This window comes from Psittacula echo (assembly GCF_963264785.1).
Source record: "Psittacula echo genome assembly, chromosome: 3".
Lineage (NCBI taxonomy): Eukaryota > Metazoa > Chordata > Aves > Psittaciformes > Psittacidae > Psittacula > Psittacula echo.
Window position 1 is genome coordinate 59,441,851 of NC_137736.1, and position 24,372 is coordinate 59,466,222.

At 38.1% G+C, this 24,372-nt stretch overlaps 1 protein-coding gene across 1 annotated transcript in view; it reads right to left on the bottom strand.

Annotated features, from left to right (window-relative positions):
• Nucleotides 1-24,372, bottom strand: part of MGAT4A (alpha-1,3-mannosyl-glycoprotein 4-beta-N-acetylglucosaminyltransferase A) — a 75,627-nt gene that overhangs the window by 44,525 nt on the left and 6,730 nt on the right. Inside the window, exons 2-4 of the mRNA XM_080612216.1 lie at nt 6,002-6,169; nt 3,308-3,448; nt 139-272 (exon numbers count right to left, since the gene is read on the bottom strand). Coding sequence (XP_080468342.1) covers nt 139-272; nt 3,308-3,448; nt 6,002-6,169 — 443 coding nt within the window. The remainder of the gene's footprint in view (nt 1-138; nt 273-3,307; nt 3,449-6,001; nt 6,170-24,372) is intronic.

Here is a 24,372-nt window from a genome sequence, read left to right on the forward strand (position 1 = left end):
ATGTAGTCTCGTTTTTATGGAATGAGTCATCTGTCTACATCTTGAAGACAAAGTAGAACCTCATCAATTCCTGAAAGGAGTGGTCCTTATAATTATAAAGGCAGGTAAAGAAATTGCATAAAATATTTAAGTGATTACCTCTCCTATAAAGACAACCATAACACAATCCAGTTTTTCTTCAGGGGACAGCTTATCAATAAGGGAGTGGAGAGTTTCTGTAAGGTAGGACTTGACTTTTCTTTTCACTGTAGGTATTCCCATTACAATGGAAACTGAAATCAAACAAACCAGAAATGTACTTTCAGTGACCGAAAACAAAAATCTTACCTAGTAATGAAGCACTGCCTAAAGAAATGCAGAGTTAATAGATGGAGATAACAGTAATTAAAAATAGTTTAAAAATACACCACCGATCATCAGGAGCATGATTTACATAATCGTCACCAATGCTTAGAGCAAACACAACAAACAAAAAGAAAGTAATCCTAGACATGCCAGATTATTGTATACTTGCAGTGGGTTGACCCTGGCTGGACACCAGGTGCCCACCAAAGCTGCTCTAATACTCTCCTCCTCAGCTGGACAGGGGAGAGAAAATATAACAAAAGGCTCGAAGGTCAAGATAAAAACAGGGAGAGACCACTCACCAGGTTCCATCACAGGCAAAACAGACTCGACTTGGGAAAATTAATGTAATTTATTACCAATCATATCAGAGTAGGATAATAAGATATAAACCCTAAATCTTAGAACACCTTCCCCTCACTCCTTTCTTCCCAGGCTAAATTTCACTTCCAAATTCTCTACGTCCTTCTCCCCAGCAGTTCAGGGGGATGGGGAAGAGGGCTGTGGTCAGTTCATTACATGTTGTCTCTGATGCTCCTTCCTCCTCAGGGGAGGACTCTTCACATCTTTCACATGCTCCAGCATTGGTCCCTTCCATGGGTGCAGTCCTTCAGGAGCAGACTGTTCCAGCATGGGTCCCCACAGAGTCACAAGTACTGTAGTAAACCTGCTCCAGCCTGAGATTCTTTCTCTACGGGTCATAGGTCCTGAGCCAGGAGTCTGCTCCAGCCTGGGCTTCCCATGGGGTCACAGACTCCTTTGGCATCCCCCTGCTCCATTGTTGGGTCCCCCATGGGCTGCAGGTGGGTAGCGGCTCCACCATGGACCTCCATGGGCTGTAGGGGTACAGCCTGCCTCACCACAGGCAGTGCCATGGGCTGCAGCGAAATCTCTGCTCTGGCACCTGGAGCTCTTCCTGCACTCCTTCTGCACTGACCTTGGAGTTTATGGGGCTGTTGTTCTTGTGTATTCTCACTCCTCTCTCTGGCTGTAGTTGCTCCTGTGCTGTAACTTTTTCTCCTTTCTTAAACATTATCCCAGAGGCGCTACCACCATTGCTGATGAGCTCGGCCTTGCCCACCAGTGAGTCTGTCTTGGAGCCGGCTGGCATTGGCTCCATTAGACGCAGAGAAGCCTTCTAGCAGCTTCTCATAGAAGCCACCCCATACTCCTCCCACTACTAAAACCTTGCCACAAAATAGGTAATAATGAACAACCATTGTATCAATCAGTTAAGGTGAACCAAGACTGACAGTGATTAAACTCCCTCACTTAGCTTTATTTTTAAACTGGCATAACCATTCTTCACTACTCAAGTATTTAACTTCTCAGAGGTCTTCTTTTAAAATGACATCAGTGAAAAACTCTTACTTTCCTTGCACCTGGTTTGGGTTCTTCTAGAAAAACAAGTCCAGGTCATCAGGATCACCCAGAAGTTCCTCATTGAAATCTCTTATCCCTGTTGAAAGCACCTCGAACACAAAACAATCTGGCCCCTCCTACAACACTATTAACACTATCTTTCAGCTGCCCATTGAACTTCCATGTTCCTTACATTTCCCAGTCTTTCTTCTGTACCCTACCCCATAGCCAGGACTGACTACCTAATAGGACACAGCAGACAGCAGCAGAAACACAATGAAAGAATAAAGCAGTCTTCATTAAGTCAGCATCAGCATTCTGAGCCATTTATGTGAAATAATTTACCACATCATAAATATATAAACCCAAACAGCTATTTAAAATGTTGTTTATCCTTCCTTACAGAGCCTCCCTCGCCTAGCAACTACACATTAGCAAGCTCTGAATTTTTAAAACAAACACTCAAAAAGCCCAGTGACCGGGAAAGGGGAAGGTGAGAAAATAACTTTTAACGCAGAATTTCCTCCCTCTTTTTAATAAACCTCATTCCAATTTCTATTTCGCAATTTCAAACTTCTGTCATATATTCCCAGTAGGATACAATACAGGCTTCACTTAAAACAATAAAGGAATATAAGCCTCTTCCTTCCTGAATAACAAGATTGAAATAAATAGTGTCAGAAAAATAACCCTATGGCTTGAAGCCCAACACATTTGTCACACAGGCATGCCTTCTGTTAAAAGAAGGACCAATCAAATGTACTGAAGTAATGAAGAAAATTACAGGCCAGGAGTAACTAATGCTTCTTTCAAAAGCAAGAAGTGGGGAAAGAAAAGGGAAGGACCCAGTGGACAATGACATGAACCCTTCAAGTCAGATGGCACAAACAGAAACAAGGATTCATTAGTGGGGCTGTCAATCTTAGTCACACACACCTATGCCTTTAAATATATCAGTTTGGTTGGGCTTTATACAATCTTATAGAGCTCCAAGAATAAGATTCAGTGGAGTTATTCTAATAATCAAGGCTCAGAATTTGTGAAGATTAGGTGAAATAAAAGAAAAAGGTGGGGGGTAGATCAGCAGTACTGCAGCACAACACTGATTTTTTTCTGCCCTTCAGTGAATGTCTACATTTTATTGATGCAATTATATTGGATTATCCTAGTTCTCCCAACTCAAAGTTATATGCTGAAATACATCGTTCAAAAAACCAGAAACATCAACTCTAAAATAATTATATCCATGCATGATTGCCCCACAAATCTGAAAAGCCAAAGGGATATGTCCATTTGCAGTTCAGAATCTGTAATACCTGAGCTTTGTTCCTTTTTACTCAGTTACAAAAAATTCATCCAAACTAAATGCTTCTTAATGTGCACCTTAACATGGCATGGGCTGTGACTGAGATTATGCAAAAAAGAACAAAGTGAAGTCAAACTCCTCTCGTCTTGGATTCAGTGTGAAATCTAAGAGATATCAATATCACACAAGTTAAATGAGATGTCCTTGATCTACCAAGGAATGCAGGAAATTACATTACTAAAACTAAAAAGTCCTCCAGATATCAAACATAAAATTAACATCATATCAGCATACCTCCTGTCCTTCCAAGGCCAACCTGCACAGAAGGTTGAAGGCTTCCTTCATTTTTCAACAAATGAGGCAAATGGTAATAGATATTTGGCACTTGAAGAGATTTTCTACTTGTTAGCTCTTTCAACAATTTCAGTGTCTCATCTGCAAAAATACATGAAATCAGTAATGCAGAAAACAAATAATATGAAATTTTATGCAGTGGTAAATGGTCCAAAATTCCAAACTTGGCCCTAACTGAAAAACAGAACAAATTATACATTTTACTGAGGCATTATATTTTGTTTGCAAAGGAAGTCTTTTCTTCCTTTATTTTTTAATAAACAATGGCTGAGATTATTTTGCACCAAGCAACCTTGCTACAAATATAGTTAATACTTACCTGACCACATAAGACTTAGTGTGTAATCACAGAAGTACATTTAGTTACAGGTTTCATTGTTTGGGGTTTTTTGTTTTGGTTGTTCAAGGGGTTTTTCCCCAAAATGAATCAAAATGGGAGTCTTACTTACCTAGATAATTTTTTACTCATGCTTACAGAGCACATCACCATGTAGTGATGCTACTGCAGATAACTTTTCAGAGCTACAGATACATACTGGAATACACTGCACATACAGATAACAAAGCAAAACCAGCATTAAATATACAATTGAGATTTTGAGTGTTTCTGTAATAAAAGAAATCCTAATGTGAAATTAATTTAGTCCATTAGAGTACTTAAAATAATCCTCACTCTTTCTCAAGTAACTGCCTCACAGGATGTCCAGGTGGCTCTCAAAGTTGCAAATAACAGTTTTTAAATTCCCCTGCTGTACGTGTTGATTTTCTTACATCAAGTGTGAAAATGACTCCTATTTCAAACGACAAATATGATAGCATATGGAACTTTGAAAACTTACGGGCTTTATAATATCAAGTTAAGTAAAAAACTGTACCCAAGGTTTCCATGATATAACTGAATTGTGAAGAAGTGAGAAAAGTAATGTTATAAATGTCATTCGTCTCAGATTCTGAGTGCAGCTTCCACAAAGATAGAAGGGTTTTGCTGTGGAGTTTGGTTTGGTTCGGTTCATTTGGGGTTTTATTAATATTTATGTATGAGTTAAAGTAAATTTCTAACCATTTAAAATTTTGGAAAAAAGCTTTGTAAATAGATGCCATAAGTAGAGATGCTTATTTTTATAGATTCTAATACAGCTACATTTTACTTTTCCTGTTACCTAATTCCTTTAGCATCAACTGCAAAACCTGGACTAAAAATTCTGTCAAAGTATGACAGCTCTTTATGAATGAGTAACAATCTACATAAAACAATCTGGAATTCTGGAATTCTTTCAGCTTCAAAGATAGCAAATATCACATAGTAATATGTATACTTAAGTACATCAAACTTAATTTAAAAGAAAAAAACCCCAAACTAATCTAATATTAAGTTCTGAGCACAAAAGCTCAGGAACTCAGACTTCAGCTGACTTCCCATCATGGCTCCACATGGAGAAAAAAGTATGTTCCAGCTGGGATCCAGACATAGTAGAATATTCAAAACGTGAATCAGTAATTTCAGTTGCATAGAAGAGAACAACTCCCTGTAACTATATTGTCTAAAAGCGTACTAAATCATTTTTAGAGATTAATGTGGCAATAAATCATAAATCCAGTATCAAAATTACTTGACTTCCTCTATGACTGTTCGCTTTAACAGAAAAAACATACACACAGAACAGGAAAAGAGTCACAGACTATGCTAAATGTACTCCTTATCCATACCATTCCTGGAGATCCAGGGAACTACGGAGATCAGGCCGGACAGGTAATCAGTGTCAGACAGAGCAAATAAAACCAAAACATCTATAACAAAACAGTAACCCACAGCACAAATGCAAGTAGATGAAAAAAAAAAAAAAAAAATCCAGGTTTTTTTATTTGCAAAACCCTCTGGGTTTATATTCCTCATTAGGCAAATACAGTGAAATTTCTGCAACCTACAAAATCAGACCTCTTGCCAGAAATTTTGTATTTGTTTGTTATCCATTTGTCCATTTAGAAAAATCAGAGTGACTATAGCAGTAATAGTGCTATTTTAAAAGTTAACTTCAATAATCCAGTGAGTAGTGCAAAGGTATTCTCTAATATTATCAAACACAGATCTCAGTAAACTTTAGAATCAGCCTCCAAAAAGGGTAAAATATTACCAGTTTATCATTTAATCACTAGTTATTAAAACAGGACATTACATGTGCATTTTACAAATCATAACCAATACCATAACCTGTAGGTTTTTACATATTCCAGCTGACTTTTAAACATATTCTAATTGCTTCAAGTTAATCCATGTCTTCTGTTTGCTTACCCTTCCCCTCAAGCTCTATTTAAAAGTAATGTAAATCATTGTCAAAATATATTTAGTATGCTAAATAAGTAACTACAAGTTCCAAACCTTGGGAGCTAGGTGTGGAATAAGTATTCAGTCCCTAAAGTCATAAAAATTAAGAGTAGGCAGATAATTAAGAATAGAAATTGGAAAAAACAAACCCCTAAAAGAATCCCCATATAATATGGCACATTGCACACTCTTTATTCGTATTGCTGAACAGTTTCATTTGGCTTTCTAAGTATTGATTTCTTATTCTATAGTAGTAGGAAGAGATACTGCTAATGCAGAGTTATAAAAAATAGCGCAATCACAGTATGTACCTGAAAAATTATTCACTGCATTCTTACTCCCATTTGTTTCAGCTACTGCACGCCTGAACTGCTCCAGGATAGCATTCAGCTCGGAAGAGCGCTGCAGAGTGCGATGCTCAGCTATACGAAGACGTTCCTTCAAAGCATGAAATTCCCGTTGATATGCAATCAACTTTTCTAGAGAGAAAAAAGATGATCCTGGTTATTTTTGGAAACAAACACCTAAAGACAGATCCAGCAAAGTTCAGAGATTGCTTAGCTATGCAGCACCTGAAATCCAACCAAGGGCACAGCCCAGCACAATCCCACCTGAGTTAGGAACCTTAGCATTTACACAGGATATGGAGGGAAGAGTGAGCTGCACCAGACGGGGATACAAAGCAGGCATTGAGCACGGTATGGCCCTCACTGTAGCCTCAGACAGGGGCAACCTTTGAGTCCCCATTACTCAGCACCACAAGACAATTCTGAATCCTTTCATGGAACAGATGCTGAAAAGCCACTTCTTTTAAGCAGCAGAATAGGAGTGGTACCATACAAAATCAGAGGTCATGCCTTTTGAAAGCCCCCTCTGAATACTTTGTGCGAATGAGTGCAATTTGGCAGTATTTCAAACATACCAATTTCAGATCCAAGTTTTACACTAATGATATTGTCAGTGCCTGCAAGAACAAAATTTTGATCAAAATCCTGCGCATATTTTTTGAAAGGAGACCAAAAGTGAGAAGGAAACACCATGGTCATTTTCTCGAATCTCTTGCTCACCATCCTCACTCTGCTTCAGCCAATCTACAGATACAGGCTGAAGTATCTCAAATGATTTTACACCTTGTAATCAATACTCTAACCACCCAGTTGTCATCCTGTGACATCTCTCTTCTGTTATTTACATATCCATTACTGGTCTTTTAGTATTGCAAAGGTAGGGAAGCAGAAATTTTGCAAGCAATTTGAATCTCTTCCTGCTGCTACACTGAAGTAACGCATGGGGTAAAAAAGGAATTTCAGTCAAATTTCCTCTGTTAATAATGTTTCATTTCCTCCAACTTCTTTCAATTTACATCTATTTTCTTTTTTGTCATTGGGATGTACTGTTGTGATTATGTTTAGAAAACATAATTAGCTAAAATGCCCTCTGTTTTGAAGACAGAAAAACAAAAACATAGTTCACTACCTTTTAAAAACATTTCCCCTGCCAGCTTATTTTCCTTTTTTTCATTAAAACCAAATGGTTATTGCTTCTGTGCCAACAAACCCAGAACACAGATGCTGGCCCACAGTACAGGGCTAGGCACACTACACACTGATGGCTGAATCCAGACTGCTATTTGAAGCAGGACTGGGTGCTTTAGTCAGCAGTATTAAGAAGGCCAGGAAAATGTTCCAGAGTTTCTGGCCTGAAGGTCATTCATTCTTGCCAGTGATAACCCAAAGAAATCAAAGACTGCTTGGAACCATGTCTACTGGTTACAGTAAGGTTACAAAGCATTTTAACAGCTAAGCAAATATATGGTTGTATTAGTGTAGATACCACACTCAAGTACGTGAATATTTCCTCACAAAAATGAATGAGTGATGGCAGGTTATATGGATATATAGCCTAAACAGTGAAGAACAGGTGAGCTACCAAAGGACATGAAAGGTTTTATTAATGTTTCTATAGCAGTGGATACCCTCAGAAGCAGCCTGTAGCATCAAGACTCCCTTCCTGTCTTTCTTCATGGTACACGATAGCAGACAAACCAGCACTTCTGTTCTTCATCAAAGAATTAGGACTTTTTGTGGAGAACATGTTATTATATTACACAGAAGTCCAATTTATAATTTAAATTTCACTTCTTTCCTCAAAGGGAATCAACATTTGCAAGTGACTGTAAAAATTTCTCCAGAAATTCGAGGCAGTCTTTCTGAAATGTGTACGTATGATGAAAGGCCAAAGCTCAATTAGAGCTGAAACTGGCCAGTGCTGAATCTGACAACAAAAAGGGCTTTGTTAAGTTCATTAATAGCAAAAGGAAGTCTAAAGAACACACAGGACTGATACGTCTTGGTTATGGTCACCTGACTAATAGGGACAACAATAAAGCAGAGATATTCAATGTATTTTTACCTCAGTCTTCAATAATACTGACAGATCTTGGGCTGCCCAGTCCCCCGAGTTGGAGGGCACGAGTGCAGGAACAATGACTTTCCTCTTCTGGACACTTAAATTGTAAGGAACCATTATCATCTGAATATTTTCAAGTCCATGGGGTCCAACAAGATTCATCCCAGAGTATTCATCCCAGAGTACTGAAGGAGCCAAAGGATATTATGGCAGAACACCTCTTGATCACTACTATCTTGGGAATCTGGGTTGGTCCTCACTGACTAAAATCTAGTCAATGTTATTCCAATTACAAAAAGGGTGTGAAAGAAGACACAGGAAATCACAAGCCTGAGGTTAGTCTAACCTCAGTTCATGGAAAAATTATGGAGATTATACTAGGTACTATTGAAAGGCATTTAAAGAACAATGCAATCATCAGGCACAGTCAACATGGGTTCACAAAGGGAATTCTTGTTTAACTAATTTGATATCCTTCTATGATAAGGTCACCTGGAGATGAAGGGTGGTGGTGGATGCATATTTTTTTATTTTAGTGAAGCTTTTCATACTGTCCCTTAAAGCTGAAGGGCAGAGCCCAAAGGGTTGTAGCGAACGAGGCTGCATCTGGCTGGTGACCCATTCCCAGCTGCACTCCTCAGGGTTCAACTCTAGGGCCAGTTCTGTTCAATGTTTTTGTCAAAGATCTGGATGCACGAGTCAGATGCACCATTAGCAAGTTTGCTGATGATACCAAAATGAGAGGTGCTATTTCCTCTTTTGAGGGACAAGATGTCTTGCAGAGGAATCTAGATAGACTAGACCATTGGCCAATCTTCAGTAGCATGAAATTTAACAGGAATAAATGTCAAATTCAGAAATTTAACAGGAATAAGTGTCCGATTCTGCACCTAGGACAGAGTGACACTGGGCACAAGTACAAACTGGGAGAAAAGTGCCTGGAGAGCAGCCCTGCAGAAAGGGATCTGGAGGTCCTAGTCTCTACAGGAATCAGCAGTGTGCCCTGGCAGCCAGGAGGGCAAACTGCACTCTGGGGTGCATCAAACACAGCATCACCAGCTGGTGAAGAGGTGATTGTCCTGCTGTGTTCAGTGTCAGGGTGGCCTCACCTTAAGGACTGTGTGCAGTTCTGGGCACTACAATTGAAGAAGAACGTGAAGGTCCTTGAATGCATTCAAAGAAAGAGAAAGCTGGTGAAAGGGCTGGAGGAAATGTCCTGTGAGGAGTGGTGAGGACTCCGTGTTTGTCTAGTTTACAGAAAAGGAGGCTGAGGGGCAACCTCACTGCTCTCTACAGCTTCCTGAGGAGGGGATAAGAAGAGAGAGGTGCTGAGCAATTCTCCCTTGTATCCAATGACAGGACACATGGGAATGGTTCAAAGCTGCACCAGAGGGGGTTCAGGGTGGGCATTAGGAAGCTATTCTCCACCAGGAAGGTGGTCAAAAACTGGAACAGGCTTCCTGGAGGTGGTCAATGCCCCAAGACTGTCAGTGTTTAACAGGTATTTGGAGAGTGCCCTTAATAACATGCTTTACTTTTTGGTCAGCCCTGAATTGGTCAAACAGTTGGACTGGATGATTGTTGTAGGTTCCTTTCAACTGAGATATTCTATGACAAGCTGACTCATAAGCATTGTATGTACAAAAAAAGTCAGTAGTATAGCAAATATTTTCAAAACACACTTGACCAGTTAGTGTTTTATTGTTCAGGGGATTCTCTAAACCCTAAAGAAATTGAACTGATCTCTTGTCAAAAAGCATCAAACCATTTTTTTCCATCACTGTTAGAGTAAAAAGAAAAATGCTGAGCCTAAAACCATAAAGGAAGCAGTCACAGAGATCAGTGGTTATCATCATGAAAAAGTTTCTGTTTCTACAATATTATAAATTACTTTTCTTCATATGCTGAAATCCAAAGTAATTTAAGAAAATAGGAGGAATTCAAACAGCAAGTTATTTGCCTTATACAGCTGATGGAAGAATCCCAAACATACCTAACATCCGTCTAACAGCAGCTGTAGCCAATATCAAACTCATTTGGTCTCCAGTAGCTTCAGCAGTCATTTTTATTTAAGAATAATATACTGTTTTACATTGAAATGAGAAAGTGGTGCTTTTCCATACTTTGCTCCGGAAGCCAAAAAGATCAAATAAAAATAACTAGCTCTCACATTCCAAACGAAAATACCTTGTTAAGAATTGACTTAAGAACTGAAAGCATTCATTCTTAGTTGCTCTCTCTCAAACTCTGGTAGTTCCAACTAAACTCCAGAAGCTGAAACCTAAATATTTTAGCTGGCTTCATTCTATGTACTTCTTGGAAAGTTAACGCTATGTCAACTCACTCAGTAATTTGTTATCTCAACTGTTTTCACCTTGGTGCAAAATGTTCTCCTACATAGGCAGAACCTGGAATTTAGACATGCTCACTTGAAAGGTGGTGCAGTGTTTTTAAAATTAAAAATTCAAATCAAACTGCAAAGGTTTGCAGGGTTTTGACCAGAGATGGAGTCTCAGCGCTCAGCCTACTCTTCCTTCTCTGTGTTATTTATGGTTCTTCTACTAAGCAACTGTTAAAAAGACATTCCCAAAAGACACCATCAGTCTAAGTTACAAATGCTGTCCATTCTCCTCTTAGCCACAGTCTTGATTACATCATTCGATTTTTGCTCCAAATTTAGACAGCTAATAAGCAAAGTTTTAAACCAGATGCCAGTTTGCTCAGCTCAACACGGAGCTTCTCAACATCTCCACATAGTTTCATAATTTGAGGTTGTCTGCTACTAGTCTGGTCTGTTTATGTACCTCAACTCATGATTTTTAAGAGCAAGGAGCTTTCCCTTGGGATAAAAAGGGCATCAAAGGAACAGAAAATGTGCTGTAGCTTGAATCTACAGAAGTATTTTGCAGATTAACTTAGCTCAACTAAAACAGCAAACGAAGTCCGACTTGGAAGTAAATTACCTATACTGCAGAATGCTTGCTGTATCATAATTCTAAATTAAACATTCTGAACAACAAAATGGCAAACACCTCCTGGAAACACAACCAAAGCAATTCTATGGCTATTCAGCTTTACTAAAAAATATCAACAGCTCTTAGCTTTTTGCTCATATTACATTTTTAGGAAAATGAAATTTTCAATGCCCCAAGCATGTCAGTATTTAAGAGGCATTTGGAGAATGCCCTTAATAACATGCTTTACCTTTTCATCAGCTTTGAATCGGTGAGGCAGTTGGACTAAATGATAGCCGTAGGTCCCTTCCAACTGAAACAGTCTATTCCAGTACGAAAACTATGCAAGGAAACTACTTTGGGTGCACTTTCAAACTGAGTGGAGCCCAAACATCTGTAGAATGAGCAAAATTATCCTGCCTCTGACTATCTGAAGTTTCACCCATAATCCATCTACAATGGAAACAGAGCTGGGTCAGTATCAAAGAAAACCTAAGCACCTCATCTTCAACCACAAGTGCACTTTTGAAACCCATATATATGTGCATGTGTTGCTCTTAATCTTAAAACACCGAATATAGAGTTGAACATGTATTTAGATGACACGCATACACATCTATGTTTGTTAGTACTGCACCAGGGAAAGGAGGTACAGGCACCACAGGATCAAAGATGCTTGTGACCCTCCATAAATGCCTCTCAAGAAATGGTCTAAACAGTGGAAAAAGAAAAAGGGCCAGGCACTATCTAAAAAGAGAAATCTGTATTTCTCCAATCTACAACATTTCTTACCCCACATAGCCTGCAACAGCCATACTATGATAGCCTGTGGCTCCAGTAAAACCTGCTATCTACAAGAAAAAAATAGAAACAAAAATCTGTGGCTGCTGTGTAATATGCCCCACCTCTTCACCTTTTTCTTTTTTTTGGGAGGGAGTGGGGGTGATGATGGGGGGGTGGGGTGTCTGGGTGTTGGGGGGGGTTGGAGGTTGTTTGTTTTGGGGCTTTTGCAGGGGTGTGGAGAAGGAGGTTAAAAGAAAACAGAATTGTGTTAAGAACCTTTACAAACCCCAGGAATATTTCAGCCATTCTCAGTATTGCCATTCTCCCTCAAGGAAAGCCTTTTACTGTCTGCTAAAAGAAGCACCATCAACAACACAAAAAGCAGTATGAAAGCTTTGCAAGCTGTTATTTATCTTATCAATCAAGCAGGTTCAGAAATATGTTAAATCACAGGCCATTTCCACAACTGGAAATAGAAATCCCAAACTAAAGTGGCTGTACAGGGGAGGGGAGAGGGGAAGAAAAAACAAAAAAAAAACAAAAAAAAAACAAACAAAAAAAAACAGTAAAAAAAAAAGTAAAAAGAGAGAAAAACAAACAAGCTATAATTTACTCAAGAGCTCTATGGTGCTACTGCTGGTTGTCTCCAAAGGCAGATGCATCAGGCAACAAGATTAGAAAAAGCTTTACAGCCTTCCCATATCAATAGCAGGCAGCTGAGCCTTCCTACAGCTCACAAATCAGCTAGACACCCTCAGTGATGGATCTGCCACACAGAGAAAAAGGTAACCAGACACAGACTTGGCACTCAAAAAAGGCAGCAAGAAAAGGACAGAGGGCTTAGCTTTACTGCATTGTGGGCTTGCTTTTTTTATTTTGTGCTACTACCCAACCGAACTGTCAAAACCTCCCATACCCCTTTGTTCATTAAATAGGAACAGGAAAAATTGAGTCTGACATACAAAAGGCTTTGGTTGGCAACACAACATTGCACACAAATATTAGCAAAACAGGTAAAAGCAGGAACAGATACCTGATGCAGCAGGACCTATCCTCTATCAAAAAGGGGATATTCAAATCATTATTCAAATGAACAGTGTCTCACTTGCAACAGTATTAAGTCCATCAACATAACAGTTATGCTTATGGCCCACCTCAGTAACAACACTTTCAGTTTTCTTCTTCCAGCCCCAAGGCTCTCTCTCCTTAGACCCTCATGCAAAACCTTCACAACCTGCACCTTCTCAAAAAACAAAAAAGCTTCAGCTGAAGCAAACTGCACTACAAGTCTACAAGTTAAAGGTTCCATAGCAAATGTCTCACATTTCTGTACACTCGGTTGAAGAGTTATCAAAATACCATTAAATAAATGTTTGAATCTGTGAGAATATGCTGTAGTAAGTGCTCATTCAGGTACTTCTGTGACTGGCTATTCCACAACTCATTTACTTCCATTATAAAAACCCCACACATCGTGCTATGAGTCAGAGATAGTAACAAACTTCATGTATTAATTCATTACACTTGCATTAATGATGTTGATCACTTTACAGGTTGATACAAAATAGAGATCTTGATGGACGGAGAGCTTCTACACTGCATTTTATATAGTCAGTGGATGCAGCAAAAGCAGATTACTCTTCAATGAGTTTGGGATTTGTCAATGCGCAAGCCAGTTCAGTCTGGCATGGCATTTCTCTTTTTTCAGCTATCTAAAGTAAAAGAGTAAGTTCTGCACTTCCCCTGAAATCAGTTCAGATGCTTTATGTGATCCAAGAAATTGTGATACCAAGTACAGGGATACCCAGTAAGTCATGACACTACCTGTACTGACCTGCACTTCGCTCTCACAGAGGTGTATGCAACACGTATTTTTTAGACTATGCTTGATCCAGAACACCCAAGTCCCGCACAAGCTATCATATTTGTAGTATCACCTGAGCAAAGTCATCTTTGTCCTGCACAGATATCCTTTTAAATTTAAATCCTGCTATGCCGAAATGTGGCAGACTAAATTATTTCCAGTGTCAGTCAAAAAAAAAAACCAAAAACCCCGACACCTGAATACCTCTAGTAAATCAAAAGGAATTCTTAGCACACTAGCACTTCAGTAATTTTCAATTTCATCTTAAAACTGACACTCTTTTTGACAAAGGCTAGATTTCCTCTTTTGCATGTTTTGCAAAATATAACTGTAAATACAATTACCCAATACTGTCATATGACATCCTGCTCTCACTGCACTGTACAATCATCCAACGTAAAGATGTACAGACAAGAAATACATAGTGGCATTTACTGAGGAAATACAAACATTGCCTCCATCGCCTTTTGTAAGTGACTCCAGAGCTCAGAAGATACTCAGAAGGCACAAATTGAGCACTGAATTCTTAAACATCCACCTTAGAGGCAAATAGAAGAACTGTCAAACCAATCACACAGGAATGGCCAAAAAGGTCTGTCCACACAAGAGAGATATTAAGGATGTTCCAGAATCCACCCATGACATTCAGGCTTACAAAAACAGCAAAACATAGTAACATGCTGAGGTAATGATCAAGCGTCAGTATCTCTGCATAAGCACAAATCATATTTATAATCAGCAGTGTCAAACAGTGAAGACTAAGGAAGGTGTTAACAAACTTTGCCCCCAAAAATCAGATCTCAATTGTGCTTACAAATCAGATTCTGATTTTGTATCAAAACTGCCTAAAAGCCGATAGATGGTGTCCTTGAAATGTTACAACATATTACCATGGATGACTACTCAATATAAGCTAATTAGCTTCCTTGCTCTTAAGTGAAATCAAAACCTTTTACAAGCAAGTTATGATGAGTTTTACAATCTGAAGCAGAAAAGTAATCAACCATGCAAATACAGAATAATGCAGTATACTGTAAATGCTAACAACAGACATGCTATAAATAAAAGCTCTTAAGAAAACTGCTCAAGGTCATATTTTATCAGTCCTCATTGAACACTGGATCCTGTGGACCTTTTTAGCTATGCCTATTCATAACACTGTTTTATTATTTTGAAAGAATTGGGGAATATGTGATTGTTTTACAAGTTTATTATTCTGTGGAATTAAAGACAGTAATGCAGATGATTTACGTACAAAAATAGATCCTACTAATCACAACAAAAAATATCCTGCTTCATGAAACAAACAAAAAAGGGCTTGTATCAAGATTTAGGAAAACAAGCAGGCAAATAATTCTTTTATTCCTAATCTTGTTACTCAAATTGACAGGTCATTTCAGCAATCTAGTATTTCAACCTACCAAAACAATCCCGCAGAATTACTGTTTATTGTCCTTGTTTTGCACATAGAAATGTACTTATTAGGACTAAAAGTATTGATAAAACCTGCTTATTCAAGCAGCTTTCACTGTGAAGAACAGCTTGGGTTTGAGTTAAGGTTCTGCAGGTTTTCCAAACTTTATTAAAAAAAAAACCCACCAAAACCTCAATAATGATAATTAATTAATTTTTCATTGCAACTTGTTCACATTTTGCACAGCAAGGATCTGTATAAACAAATAATATTTTTTGTTCTTTCCAATCCTAATGCATTAGCACAAGTCTGAAGTGTTTTCTTTGAAACCTTCAGTGCCTGATCCAATCTCAGTCCAGATACTTCTGTTTAAACATTCCTTTGCAGCAGGAGTTGAAGCTGTTTTCACTAAAATTTTTAAAGCAATCTGAATATAATCCTTTGTAATATCAACTGGTAAAACCTTCTTATTTTGAAATGTAAACTTCAGAATCAATTTTACTTGTAATCACTCTTTTGAAAAAGTAAACCCCCTGCACAAAGCAAGCAGAAAAAAAGGAGTGCAAAACACATCAGACTCTGAGAGCCCACTTCCCTCCCCACCCCCTTTTTTATATCTATAGCTAAAAATGCTACAGCTCACCAATCAAAATGGAAGCACAAAGTAGTAAATCAGGCAGCTTTGGGTTGTTCTGGTTTGGTTTTGTTTTTTTCCTAAAAAGCTACAGAATAAAACATTTTCCCAGGGGAAAAACAATCCTAAGCAATCAGAAAGCCGAAGAAACCAAACTAGAATTGTAACAACTGATGAATGATTTACTTAAGGGGTATTTTTAATAGTCAGGAACAGTTCTAAATGCCTCCAGATGCAATTGCTCACCTTTGCCTCTATATAGGAATTGTTCCATGCAGAAAGGTCACAATTTAGAAAATCTACAGAGTTATAAAACTGTGACACTATCACACGTCATATGTTAGAAAAGAGATGACACTACTCTCTAATCTCCACTGATGAGGGCTGACAGAGGGTCTGAATGTTCCTTTGGACACAAGGAATAAATGGAACAATATACCAGAAAATCCAGACACCCACAACTAAGGAGGTCAAGTCAACAGAAGCATATGGTGTTCTGTCTGTGCACTGGCTTCAGACAATAAGGATAATTAAACACATGATTTGTCTGAGAAGAGTTATTAGCAGCACTTGTGTTGAAGGTCTTCTTTTAAAACAAAGACCAGCAAACTATAGTAATGGAAAAAAAAAAAAAAAAGACAAACACCCCCTCCCCCCCAAGACACCCCAGGAAATATCACATTTGCAATTTATTTGTCCTGATTTGACCATTAACTAGCATTCACACTTCTTTGCCTAGTAAACAACACCGCCCAAAACTCTGTGGTGGAATATAATCCTCAGGGGTTTTTAGGTTCTAGCTAGTTGGGGTTTATTTCATTCCCAGTGTTAAGAAGCACTGTCAACTCTGCTGCCATTTCTTCTTTAAAGGGAAAGTGATATAAAAAGGTCACTGAAATCATATGCTAAATCAGTTCCACAATAAGCAATCAGCATTTAACACATCTCTGGCCCTGAATAGAAACACTGAGGAATAAATAAAAGCTTCATAGATTCTATTCCCCAAAAGCAAAGCTGTACAAGGAAAATTAATACAACTTTTATTGTAGACATACACAGCACAAAGTTCAGCTTAAGAAATTAATAAAAGAAGAGCTCAGCTGGGTATGCAAACCACTGAAGTTGTGTAATTTGGGCATTAACTCTTGACAGTGTCAGAAAAAATTACCCTCCAACAACCTTCACTGAAACCCTCCACTTTGATATTTTTACTTGCCTTGCACGAGACTCAAAGCATACAACAGCATAAAAGAAGCTAGGAAGTGGTTAGCAACATCATCACAGTATTGCCTCAAAAACAGGAACCCAGTTTCCAGTGACAGCTTTTACAAAGATCATTATGTCACCATTATTTTTTTCAAGAAAACTACCAGTTAATAAATCAAGCTACAACTGTGATCAAAATCTTATGCAGAAGATCTACTGCTCAAGCAAGCACAAAGCTCCAGTTTAGGCAAGCATTACAATTATGACACTGAAACACACTTTAAAGATAGAGGTTAGGTCAATATCTAGCCTGCATTCTTTGGAACACTGAAGGGCTGTAGGATGTAAGCTGAAAGCAAGCATTCCCATTGCATTTTTTAACACATTAAAATAAAACAATCCATTCTACATTTCTGGAGAAATGTGCGCATTAAGCATCCATGTTGCATCCACTTAGTATGTCTGCTTCCACCATTTAGTTTATATGTGTGTATATATACACTTTATTGCTACTAATAAATGAGAGTATCTTCTTAAAACTACATAATAGCTAAGTAGACTAATTTCTAACATGACATATGAAAGAAGCCATAACTGCTTATGCTGATCCTAGCAGAGCGTGGCTTCACAATGTAATGATCAGCATCTCTGTGTCATATCATAATTTCAACATTAAAAATAACACCAACACTAACCCTGGTAAAGCACAACTCTCTCGCATTAGATAAAAAGAGAACAAGAGTCAGCCCCTTCACCTGAAATACATTTGTTTCCACCATCAGCAAATCTGTAATTCAACCCCTCACAGTCAATTTGGTCACAAGTCTTCCATGACATCTCATTTTTCTCCTCAGATCTCAATCAGACAACATTTTCAGCTGTTTTCTATAAACAAGCACATATACCTATTCAAGCTATCAAATCCAAATATTCATGCTAGTTAGCAGTCTGGAGGTTTATTGGTTGTGTTGGGGTTTTTTTTGGGGGGGTGGGGTCATTTTGTTTGGGTTGGGATTTTTCTGTATGTTTTGGGGGGGATGTGGAGTGTGTTTGGTTGCGTTGAGGGGTCTTTTTATTTAATTAAATATGTCTCTGCACACCATCTTTTTATAACCTACTGAACTTCCAATTCCATTTACTAAAATCATGTTCTTTGCTGTAACAGAATTCATGAAAGCAGTCTTTGACTCTCCTTGTAGTGATTTGGCAAGTTAAAACTGAAAAAGGGATTTGAACGAGAAAACAAATTTCCATAAAAGCTCACAGTAAAAACATTCCTATTGAAAGTGTTTCTCTTCCAAATGAGGGTGCACAAACAGTAAATTAATTTTCCAAATCAACTTGGTAACCATTCAAGCTTCCTCTAATCCTGACACTCAAATCTTGCAAATAGCCTTTAACTGAACCTGCATTCTACATTGTTTTGAATCTTTGAATCTAACTGTTCTATGATTCTATGATTTTACATATCTGATGCCTCCACATCGACCTCCTGCTTTAACAGCTACAATTATAAGGGTACTTTAAAACTAGAGGAGGTTTTAGTCAAAGGTTGCATACATTATCCCTTGTATTCATGATGTACTATACACAACAAAATTAAAATAACTGATCTGAAATCTACTTGGTTGGGTTTTTTTTCCCCTCTCTTCTCCAGCTCTCCTTATACCAGTCAGCTTGCCACTAACACAAACATAATGCTAACTATACAGCTGGAACCAAAGCCAGCCAGTGCCTCCCATAGTGGCTAGTATTGGGAGATCTCTTGATTCAGATAATAAAATAATGATGGTTAAAAAATCAAGAATACACTGAAGTTTAGTCTTTTTTCATTCTGAAAGCACCCCAAATTCTTAGATAATAACTACAATTCCAAGAATATTTATGACACAGTTAGATTCTAGTCAGAAGGAACATTAGAACACAGAGATAGGTCTGCATTTGGAAAAAAAACTCAAAACAAAACAAAACTCCAAACCACAGATTCAGGTATGACTTAGAGATGACCACTATGCTAATCATGATGCAGCTGTGAGCACTGGTGCATCTCAAGCCTGTAATTACAGAATTATACCAATTCAAAACTGAACGCTAGCTGTACATCTGAACCTAGTTTAATCTCAACTCCAGCATGGTCTTTATGTATCACATTTGTTTTGTCATCATTTCACAGACAACTTCCTTATGAATAAAAATAAAATAAGTAAAAAAAAATAAATCAAGTGGCACAGGATGAACAGGCATCTTTATGTCATATGCAAATGCTAGAACAAATAATATACATTAATAGATCAGAATTTCAATCATGCCAAACAAAACTGTAAATAGAAAAAGAATGGTCTAGAAGCAGCAACAAACATGTTTTCACAAGGCTGGAGAAGGCGCTACTTGGTTTCTAGTTAGAACAGACTATGGCCATTGGAATGTGTCACATGGTGTAAGAAGCTGAATTTTTGATTTTGGTGAGAAGTACACAGATTCTAAAATACTCATGCAGAAAATTCTGCGTTGGTTTAACTTCCCCAAATCACTGTGTTAACTACACATTCTTAATTATTTTCTCATTACACTACCCTTAATCAATATTATTGAACGTCAGCATGTGATGCGACAGTGCCATAGGGAAATGTGGTTCCATTTGTATTTTAAATGGGATAAGGTTTCTGAGTGGATTTATAACTTTCATATTGATCCTTCCTGTAACAAAGAAGCAAAGAGTTTGTGGAAGAACTACCACACTGTAGAAATTATTCCCACAGAAGAAGAGATCCATGTAGCTATAAACATCAGTAAACCTTTTACATCTCCGTAAAGATGAACTGAAATTAAGTATATTTTGATTTTCTCTTACAGGAAAGACATTGCTAAAGATTTGTTCAGAAAACCTTTTGCATTACAAAAATTGTATGTAAAATTCCATTTTTACTGTTGAAAGATGCTAGTAAGTATAGCCATAGAAGTTTCCTATTAAGTTTCTATTAAGCATCCCATTACTTTTTTCCATTATTGCAACATATAAATCAAATCTGCTATAAAACTTTTTCTGAGAATGAAGGGTAGAGTCAACTGCACCAGCCACCAAATCTAATGGTTCACTTAAATACCACAAATGGCAACACTCATTTTAGCATAACAATCAGTCTCCTACATTTAATTTCTATTTGAAAAATGCAGCTATGACATCTCAATAAACAACACAGCAAAGTAGCCATGAATGTCTTTTAATTCTATGGCACCTTTAATAATGACACTAAACATGTACAAACATTAAGTATGATGCACAAGACCAGATACAGGTAAAGGCAAACAGCTTAAGCACAGATTCTTGCCACACCAGAAAGCTATTCTCCACTAATTCAAAAGAAAACAGAGTACAAAAATACCCTTGCAAATATAATCTCAAGCTGTTTGTCCTATACTTTGAGGAAGGATTAAATCAGCAGTATAATGAACAATCAAAAACTAATATATACAATTTATGTGTAAATGTCTGCATGAGTTTTATTTAAAACCATTCTTTCACCTGGCGCTCTGGTAATTTTGTGTGCCTAGTGAGAGTCAAGATCTGGGGTGGGGAGTCAAGGGGAGGGTGGAAGCAGAGGGCAAACACCCAAACCCAACCAATAGGTACTGCATCCACACAAGTTTCAGAGATTCCTTTTTCCATAGTTGTTTCCATCCTCTCTCACCTACAAGGACTTCTGTCCCAGTGGCTCCAGCTCTTCCCCAAGACCTACACCCCCGGACCCTCTGTTCCTCTGCCATTATAACCCCAGCCAGCAGAAACAGCATTCAGCCCTTGGAACACCAGTCCTCATGTTTCCCCTATGTATATGCCTCCCCAGACATATACTTCAAAGAGCATCTGCTTTCAACCACTAGCAAAAGAGAGCAGTGCTACAGCAGACACAGCTCTGCACCCACTGCGTGGTCAGCAGGAACATGAGCCGTGGCTGCCAGCAAAGCCCAACGCTTTTTGCCTAGCGAAGCCCAACACTGCTGCCGAGCTCCAGCCCACCCCTTCATGGGACCAAGTGGAGGCTCTTTCCTTGTGGTAACAGCCTGTTTCCTCCAAACTTAAGGAATACACTGTTACTGTCAACACCAAATTTGAACCAAGTGAGGAGGGCAGACTAAAAATGTATTACAAAGGAGTGACAGAGGGAAAAAGAAGATACAGTGGCACGTCAAAGCAATGAAGCTGCAGTGACATTTTAACTTCAGAGAAAAGTTAACCACAACCATCCTACATTCATTGTCTGAGTCACTAATTTAAGTTGTTCTCTGGTGCAGTCGTAATGATAAAGCCATTGGTACTGAATATACAAACATATTCTGAATGTCTCTGCATCAGATTTTTTCCTGTGCAGGGACAAATTCTCAACTTTAACCAATTCAAATGCTTGATCAGTGCTATCTATACACAGCTAAAATACTACAAATTCCAATGCAACTCATCTCTGGATCTCCAATATAGAAGAGAAAGAAAGTTCTTCCATTCAGTTACAGCTCATTCCAAATTAAAAGCTTTATCAACCAGAGTTAAACAGTTGGGTTTAAAGTAACATATTATGAATACAGGGCAAAGTCTCCTTTTTACTGTCTCTGTGTGATGCAAAACTGCAAATTTATTGTACACAACTGCCTTCTCATTAAAGCAGTGTGGAGAAGGAAAACAAGGGAAAATAAGCCTTGACTCAAAAAGGTTATCTCTACCTTCAAATGCCTGTGTCCCATTTACATCAAAAGGGAAAGCAGTTATTCTACCGTCAGGTGTCTACAAGTTACAGACAGGTCTCCCCTATTTCTGCAGATGAACAGATACATCTGTGCAAAGCAGAAGCATTTAACCCTGATGCTTCCACACAAACAAACTCTACAACTCATGCCCCTCTATACATCCTCCAGAATGTGACTCACAGCACATACGCCAATCAACCAGGCAGTAATCAAGTGGCTGATTCCACTCAGGCATCCCAAAAGCATGTGCGCTATTGTGCAATTGCTCAGCAACTACTGATCGCAAATATACACTTATATAAAACTTCTTAAAGGTGTCACTTGCTGTACACACTTAAACAACTGTGTATGCAATTGGGATTTCTGGTCATGCAGTAAACTGGTCAGCAACAGGATGCCTGTGCAGCAGCATCTACCCATTCAGGGCTAACAGGCTCTGTAGCTGAAGGATTTGTGTCCAGGCAAGATTTCCGTAAAGAAAAAGAAGTAATTTCCAGGATAACCAAGGTATACACATCCCAAACCTTCTCCGAGAATCATCACACTATCTGCTCACACACTGTTGAACGTTCAGGGCTCATATTTTGAAAGTTAAGATGCTGTATATTCTCAGATGGATTAACTCAGCTACAGTCCAATGTGGCAAAGAGACAAAGCACACAGGAAAGCAGAACCATGACATAGAAAGAAAAAGCAACCATTCAGTTCTGACAATCTGAAATGCTTTAACATCTTTTGTTTCCACTAGAGAATTGTCAATAACTTTGTGAGTTTCTGTACCTGTAAATCAAGATACTCTAAACCATTCTTTTCTCTCCTCTCAAAACAGACAAGCCAGGAATTGCAGCAAGAAAAGCTAGCTTTCTAAATCTAAATGAGATTAGTAACAGTAGATCCACAGACAAATGTTGAACATTTTAATGTATCAGAATAAAATTCATCTATCAAAAGATAACTGGTCAGAAGACAGCTACCACCTCACAATTAGCAATGCTATTCTAAGAGCTGAAACATTCAGAAATTCTTAATAGGTTGGGCACAAAATCCAAGCTATTGCAGAAGTTTTAGTATTGTTTTCACACATGCTAGTGGGTTGAGGTTGCTGATGCTCCTTTTTTCTTTGTGCCTTGACAACTGTGTTGAACAAGCTGCTTCAGAGAACATATTCTGTCTAACTTCTACTCCTTGCAAACAACTCGGGATCAAAGCTTCACCATGCTGCTGCAAATTAACAACAAACTTGTAAGTCAAATGTGATCCCATCACATTTATTTTATTTAAATCTCTCTCCAACAGTACCTCTACAGTTTGTCTCTAGGGGCTGTACAACTAAATATGACGGCTGTTCATTTGAACAACTACTTTATTAGTAACCTGTAATGGAAAAAATATTTAGTTCAGCCCATTTCTGAACTGCCTGAGAAGAATTTCATGTTCATGGTGTTGATATATAAGTCCATGACGTATCTGTGGGCTACAATAGCAACGTTTATGCTTAATAGGCACAGGAAACTTTAATTCCTTTTTCAGCATAAGATAGTAACATTATATATTGCCACAAGTAAAAATAGGGTTTCTGTTGTTTACTGTTAGATAGATGGGTGGCACATCTGTGGGAAGCATCTGCAGGAATAGACAGAAAGCTGCGTGAAAGCCAAGGAGACAACCAGAAAAGCAGCTGGAAGCACAGCTCTAAAATACCGTAGAGTAATTGCCTTTTAGGCAGAGACTAGCTGCAATAAAGCCTTGCACTGTGAGCAAGGAAGCCACTTTCTATTCACTTTCTGTCATGTTCAGCAAAAGAAAACATAGTGCATTATAAACAAAACTAAATTATAGACTTATTGGTGTCTCATCCTAAAAAAAACCAATTTATAGGATTCTAATCCTAAAGATTATATCAATAATGAAAAAGCTTTTTTTAATCCAGACAGCAAATAGCAAATAAAGTTGTGATTACACAGCAGGAATAAGGTTAGTGAATAAAATAATAGTCTAAACCATGGAAGTGAGAAGGCAGAAAACAAAAAGGATAATTACACTTGAAAATAAAAGCAAGTCTCTTTTTGAGATTTTTTTTTTCTAACACAGTATTGTCATGGTTCCTAGCTACAGAAATGGCAGTGGACATTAACAATAAATGCTTAAGTGAATCTGCTAAAATACAGGCAAACATTTTACATATTTTAAGGGATCAAATTTTATGGTAAGAGGGCAGATCTCACATATCCCATGCAAATATCAGTATTATTTAGTAATGGCATATTGGCACATCCCTCTGGGCACAAAAGGAGATAAACTTGGCAACAGTCACGAACACCTAGTACAACTTAGGTTAGACAGGACTTCTAGGGGTCATTTAGTCTAACTCCATCCTCCAAACTGATTTCACCAAGATAGCTACTTCAAAGTTAGACCATTCCTGCCAGTTGCAGGTCTTTCCTATCTAAGACTTATTTTGAGTGTCATATTAACTTTAAAACTCAGTGTAAGTAACCCTTTTTGTGCTAGGCCAAATCTCTGTTGGTACCAAACATAGTATTGGTGTCTTTTACTTGCCACTGCTGATTCAACTTGCTCTTGAAAATGCCTACATGGAAGTTCTTCATCTCCCCCTTCAATCTACTTCAGAACATAACTACATTTGCCCTTAAAAAAAAAAAAAAAAAACCACCTTT